The following is a 6,890-nucleotide window of genomic DNA, read 5'->3' on the forward strand; positions in this document are numbered from 1 at the left end:
AAAATGTCCATGATTGTTGATTTGTAGATGAGTGTTCTACAGAATTTTTAAAAAATATATCAATGTGTGTTCTGCTCAAGCCGAGTACAGGTATACAACAACAACATTATTTTTAGATAGCATTCTTCACGTGTTAGAAGATGCCTTAGAATGCTTTTCAATAAAGAAAAAACGGATTTGGTGGACGACAAGGAACAGGGATGAGTAATTTGTTGATTATCATGAATAGGATCCTGGGCACCCAGTTATTCAGGTACCCTGGATCCTTTTCATGATAATCAACTAATTACTAATCCCTGTTCCTTGTTGTCCACCAAACCTGTTTCTTCTTTATTGAAAAGCATTCTGAATAACTGGGAGAGGCATAGTTAAAGATGGGAAAATAAGCTTTGAATGTAAACAAATAGAAGTTGTGCACTCATGACTGAAGGAAAGACATTCACATTAGGAAACTAGAATTTTTAAAGGTGGAAATATTGCTGGTTTTATTGTTTTATGTTTAGTAGTATCTGTGGCATGTGTATTTGTAGAGAAAAGAGGTAAGATTTTTGTTTGTGTCTGCATTAAGCATTCTGTTAAGTTGAATCATATATGCACATGTATTCTCACAGTGGTATGTGACCTCACTCTCTTACAGATTGATGAGAAGGAAGGGGAAGCTAATGAGCAGGAAGAAGAGGCAGTAGCTGATGAAACCAACCAAAAAGGGGAGAAAGAGGATGAAAATTATGAAGAAGACGAAGAAGAAGAAGAAGAAGAAGGAGAAGTCCCTGCTGCAAAGACAAATCGGCGGGCAGAAATGTGACTTTTTAAAAGTTTACTTTTTATTGTTTTTGTTTCATTGCCTGATTTGAGTTGATCAAAATACAATTTTGTATAGATACTTTCACATAAATATATTTAATATGGTGTTCTTTCAGGTTAATTTAAATTTGGACATATTTAAAGGTAATGTATTAAAGCCCTTCAAAGTCACCTGCTTTCTGATTATGTATAATTTATATTAGGTTCAGTGTGAAAGGATAGTCCACAAAAGGTTCATAGTAAACTTTTTTTTTAAATGTTAAGATGTCGAATCATATTTGTTTGAGGTGTTTTGTTACCATGTGCTTCATATGAGAGCAATTATTTTGATGCAAAGCCAATTATAACTTAAGCAATGCTTGAAAAGTTCTGAGGTTCATCAAAACCTACTTTCTAACTTGAGCCTGATGTTTATCATTATGATCAGATATTAATTTTATACATAATAACTGATCAAGTATTAAGCACTACTCTTATACACTGCACACAGTAGGGTAGATTTTGACTTTGTGCAATAGTGTAAAACAGGTGGTAGTGAGTCAGCAGCCCATTTTACATCTCTCCTGATTTTTATTTCCATTGAAGTCAGTGGAAATAAAAATTAGGAGAGATGTAAAACAGGCTGCCTGTTTTACACTTTTGCACAAAGTCAAGATCTACCCCACTGTGCTCACAACCTCTTGTCAAAGTTAAATTGGCGCATTTAACTTTGTTCTCAGCTTCAGCACATAAAATGCTTCATAAACAACAGTTCTTTATATTGCGGTTAGTAATTTTTCCAATGTTACCATATCCAATACCATTATGTTATTGAGTGACATTCTAATCAATGGGTATTGAGCAAGGGTCTTCTATGTAATAGAAAGATTCAATACAGAAAGGATCCACTTGTGCTCAATAAATTACTGTTTCTATTTTGTCCCTTTTTTTCTGAAGGAAAGTATGTTATATTTAAAACTGTTTTAAAAATTATTGCTTTGAAATGACAATCAAACAAGTAAGAAAACCCATAGATATAAGTTGAAAATCAGTTATTCGTTTGGTTATTCTACAAATGTCCTCAACTTTCTTCTTGTTCCTGAGCAAGTAAATTGGTGCAATTTAAATGAAATCTTACATTTGTGTCCATGTGGGAGTTTATAAGTTATAAGAATAAAAGTGTATAAAGAACCATGTAGCACCTAACCCATGAGGTGTACCAATTTGCAACACATGGTGTGGTGCTGATATTTTAATAATTGTGATTGTTTAAAATTTGAAGCTTTAAAATTAAATACATAAGTCATCATGATTCTTTCAACGTCAAGGTGACAAAAATTTCTATAAAGGCAAAAGGTTTCCTTTTTTAAAGGGTTTTTAATCAACATTGTAAGATATTGGGCTAGATTTTGCTCTGAGCAGTGAACAAATGGCACCCGCTGTTTGTTAGACTTGGACTTGCCCATAGTCTTTTCATGGGCTTTTGCACAGCAAGTTCCTCTCATGGGTCCTCAATCCAGCGCGGTGCCCTCTCCGGGGCATCTAGGACCTGTGTGAACAGGACAAGAAACTGTGTATCCCCCAACCAATCAGATTGAAGCATCGTTAATAAGCAGCGCAGAGTCAGAACCAGGAAGTGTAAGTTGGAATAGTGAATTCAATGTCAAATCAGTTGCAGAAAGCGAAATAAAGAGAAGGAAAGAAATATTGAATTAAGAGACAAAGATAAAAGAGATAGAAAAAGTAAAAAAAAATTAAATTTTTTTGAAATGTCCAACAACAATTAAAATCTGAACGAATGAGACTCCACACTTGTAAAAGTTAATTTTCAGTGCCAGAGAAGGTTGTTTGGCAGTCATTGAGACTTATCACGCCGTTAAAATTTTGCTTAGACTTAAAAAACTTGATGTAACATTTTTTGGCGAGGCTTACTTCATATCCTTCAGGGCAGTAGAGGAAATTTACGCTGTTGCATTCATTTTAACAGTGAGTCAGTTGACAAGATGCCGTTCTCGCGAAACTTACAGAGGAGCAGGGTATCTGGTAGAGGAACTTCCAGATTTACATGTTTAACTGCTCATGTGCGGTTGCCGGAAGTTGCTGTACCAGATGCACTGAAATAACGGTGAGCCCTGTTAGCCTCGCCGTTATTTTCAGAGCAAAATCCATCTGGCCCATTAATATGGCGCATATGAGTCAACTAATAATTGTTTATGTCATTGAAGCAAAGGAATGCAGATTTTCAATATCAAACTTGTATGTTCAATTAAACAAACACTTTTTAAGTCAAATCAATTTTGATGTAAAATAGTGATGAAATGTATTATAAGCATTTCATTTGGAGTAACTGATTAGAACACCATCAGTTTTTCAAGATGTTAAACCTGCATTAAAGGCACAGTAGGGCAATTATTGTTCTGTTGTACTGTATTCAGATTTGGTAGGTTGGCTATGTTATTTTTACATGACCAGAACACTTTTATAATAATAATCGTAGAACTAGCTGGGTAGTCTATGTGTTACTTCATAACCTGGATATTTTAGTATGTTACCAAAGTGTATGATGCTGTTATAAGAAAAAATATGCAAACATTTCTAACCAAACTCCAACATAGATGTCCATTCATGTATTGCTTTTTATTTTTGGGGGGTGGGGGTGTGTGGCCAGGGTTGATTATGCTAAAAGCTTTTCAGAATAGATTTTTGCCAGGATTTGTTGTCAGCAATATTCATGTAGCCAGGTACACATGAGAGCTCCTGTTTACTGAACTTTCTATCAGTGTAAAATGTATATTATGTAAATACTAATGCTGATCAACAAAAATGGAAGTATATATAGTAAAATACTATGATTTCTAAAGAAAATTAAGTAATTGTGAAATTATTGGCCATCATTAAACTGGGTGATTGCTCAATGCTTTATGTATTATGTGCTTATTTTATTATTGAAGCTTAATGGCTTGAATCATTTTTCCTTAAGCAATAAATTTTCTTACATGATTTTAGACAAATACATCTGTGCAACAATATTTTGAAAGGTGATAATTTTAAAAGAAACTGTTCCTTCTTCATATTAATCACCGAATCCTCTCAATTTTTTGATGATGATTTCTTAGTGAATTGGTTCTATTTTTCAGAATTTAATTACAATTGAAACTTTGTGGGTGCTAAGAATGTGCATTATAGGTCTGGTATTCAGCACGTTAGAAGATGGCCCGTCACCTCTCCAAGTAGGTTCAAAAACCAGCGTAGACAAGGATGAAGAGCTCCTCTTTTTGGTGTAAAAGTCAAAGATGAAGTGAGTTTGGACCGTTTCTAATGAGAATGGACTGCCAGATATGGAGCAATAGCACAAAACTGCCTGCAATTTGGAATAAGTTAACATCATGTCAGCAGTCTCACTGAGAGAAAGCATAGATGGCTTAGGAAAATGTTACTTTTCTGAAATTGGGGTATCTTGTTGCCTCAATTAATCATGAGTTTTATTCTTTACTTTTCCTCCCTCTGGAGTTAGTTCCACTAGCAGTTGGGGAGGGTGGTTTACAAGATTGCACTGTCTAAAGGATAGGGTGAGCATTGATGGATTTTATTGTCTTTTCTTGCCCTCTTTATATATTTGTAAAGTAGAGGGAACTTTATTTTGCATCTGATCTGGGTTAGGTACAATGAATGGATTCGTGGAGCACATACAACTACTAAGGATAGCAGATGTAGAACCTCAATCATCCAACATAACATAATGAAAGACCTCCCTCCCCACCCCAGAACAGATAATGAAATTGGTGGATAATGGTGAGTCCACTTACACTATGACAGAGAGAATTTTTAGCTTCTTGTTTCAGTACCTATCAACTTTCCAGCATGTGCAGATAAGAGGCACGTTTTCCATTTTAAAAATGAGATATATTCTTGAAAAAATGCTAAAAGTCCAATTACTGTTGCTCTCCCAGGCACAAAACCCAGGCTGCTTTCCTGATCTGTAGCTAAATATCACAGCTGTACAGAAAAAAAATTTGACCAAGCATGTGGTTACTTTTCCTGCTAGATCAATAACTCAGCATCTGTGAAAGCCAATTAAGGTCCGGTGCTTTTAGTTGGTTAATGCGAAGCTAAGTACCAACTCCCACAAAGATTCTTATGTGGATGATCAAGCATAAAGATAATGGGAGTGCAGATAACTGAGGTTCCATTCTGTTTTGATTTGCAATTCAGTTTCATGTTTGGTGAATTCACTATAAATGTCAAGGAAATATCATGATAGAGCAGTTTAGACTGGTGTTTTCTGTTAGTTACTGAAACAATCAGTACATTTCCCATAATACACAGAAACCATGGCAAGAAATTGGCCTGTGTGTTGCCAAAACAATTTGTCGCATATAGTCTGTCCTCCCAAGAGCTGCCTGTAGTCAATGCCACATTGTGCCGTGAGAGCTTTTGCAGAAATGATCAATAAGAGAGTGTAAGGTAAGAATCTTAAACTTATTTTTATGCACCAAGTAACCAAATTGAAACTAATACTGTAACATTAGCTATTACCAGAAATACACTTCCAGATTTTACAATATTTGGTGACAGGAATGATATTGTGCATAAAAGCTGGGGTGAAAACCTGCATATGTTTGAAGAAAAAAATGTGAAAGTAAAAACATATAATTTAAATATTTACTTAACATGATAAAAACATAATTTAAATATTTACTTAAAATTTTGGGAGGAAGAATGAGGACAGACAATATAAACTAAATGGTGCAATTTTAAAGGGGGTGTCGGAACAGAGACCTGGGGCTTCACATACATAAATCTTTGAAGGTGGCAGGACAAGTTGATAAAAGCTTCATAAAAACATACGGGATCCTTGGCTTTATAAATAGAGGCATAGTGTACAAAAGCAAGGAAGTTATGGTAAACCTTTATAAATCATTGGTTAGGCCTCAGCTGGAGTATTGGGTCCAGTTCTGGGCACCACACTTTAGAAAGGGTGTCGAGGCCTTGGAGAGGTTGCAGAAAAGATTTACCAGTATGATACCAGGGATGATGGACTTCAGTTATGTGGAAAGACTAGAGAAGCTGGGATCGTTCTTAAAATAGAGAAGGTTAAGGGGAGATTTAATAGAGGTGTTCAAAATTATGAAATGCTTTGATAGAGTAAATCAGGGGAAACTGTTTCCACTGGCAGGAGGGTTGATAACCAGAGGACACAGGCTTAAGATAATGGGCAAAAGAACCAGAAGGGAGATAAGATTTTTTTACACTGTGAGTTGTTATGATCTGGAATGCATTCCCTGAAAGGTTGTTGGAAGAAGATTCAATAGTAAATTTCAAAAGGGACTTGGATAAATACTTGAAAAGGAAAGATTTGCAGGGCTATGGGGAAAAAGCAAGGGAGTGGGACTAATTGGATAGTTCTTTCAAAGAGCTGGCACAGGCACGATGAGCCAAATGGCCTCCTGTGCTGCATGATTCTGATTCTATGAACAAGAGAATTGCTTTCAAGACAATTTGACAATCAGTAATTGTTAGAAAGTGAGTAGGAATTAGTTGGCATTATGTTCCAAATTTTGGTTTTCAAGTTTATACCAACTCAAGGAAAGAAAATACCTAATGTGCTAGCACCTTGAAGCAAATTGTACAGCAACTTCAGAAAAACGTGTATCTGTATATAACTCCTGAAAAGTTAACTTAATAGAGGAGCAAAGTAGGATTATAATTTTAACTCTGTACACTCCCTGTAATTGACCCCTTCATTTAAACATCTATTAATTTTGTCAATGCACAATTACTTTTCCCTACTTGTTATTTCTGTTGATGAGCATTGACCTGCTCTGCCTCAGAGAAGATGGACTATGCAGCTGAGTGGTTTATTGGGACTGAAGAATATTGGAACAAACAATCAAGAAACAAGAAAAGTTATCACCATGCTGTGACAAGAATGTGCAGATGACAAGGATATTAATTTTGGGAGTAAATAGATTTTTGTTGAAATAGCATATTCAGCTAGCTGAATTTTAGAAAAAAAATGAGTCAGTGAGGATATGAAGCAAAAATATAGTTAGAGGGATACCACATGGGATAGGGCATAAAACAATAATCAATAAAGAATCAAGAGA

General features: G+C 35.3%; 1 protein-coding gene across 3 annotated transcripts in view; it reads left to right on the forward strand.

Moving 5' to 3' along the window:
• golim4a (golgi integral membrane protein 4a) overlaps window positions 1-1,391 on the forward strand; it is a 106,077-nt gene extending 104,686 nt beyond the window's left edge. For all 3 annotated transcript variants that reach the window (XM_067995353.1, XM_067995355.1, XM_067995354.1), the window contains one exon: window positions 638-1,391. In XM_067995353.1, the coding sequence (XP_067851454.1) occupies window positions 638-805 (168 nt within the window). In that variant the 3' untranslated portion in view covers window positions 806-1,391. The remainder of the gene's footprint in view (window positions 1-637) is intronic.
• Window positions 1,392-6,890: the final 5,499 nt, after the last annotated feature.

Source organism: Heptranchias perlo, chromosome 13 (genome assembly GCF_035084215.1).
Source record: "Heptranchias perlo isolate sHepPer1 chromosome 13, sHepPer1.hap1, whole genome shotgun sequence".
NCBI lineage: Eukaryota > Metazoa > Chordata > Chondrichthyes > Hexanchiformes > Hexanchidae > Heptranchias > Heptranchias perlo.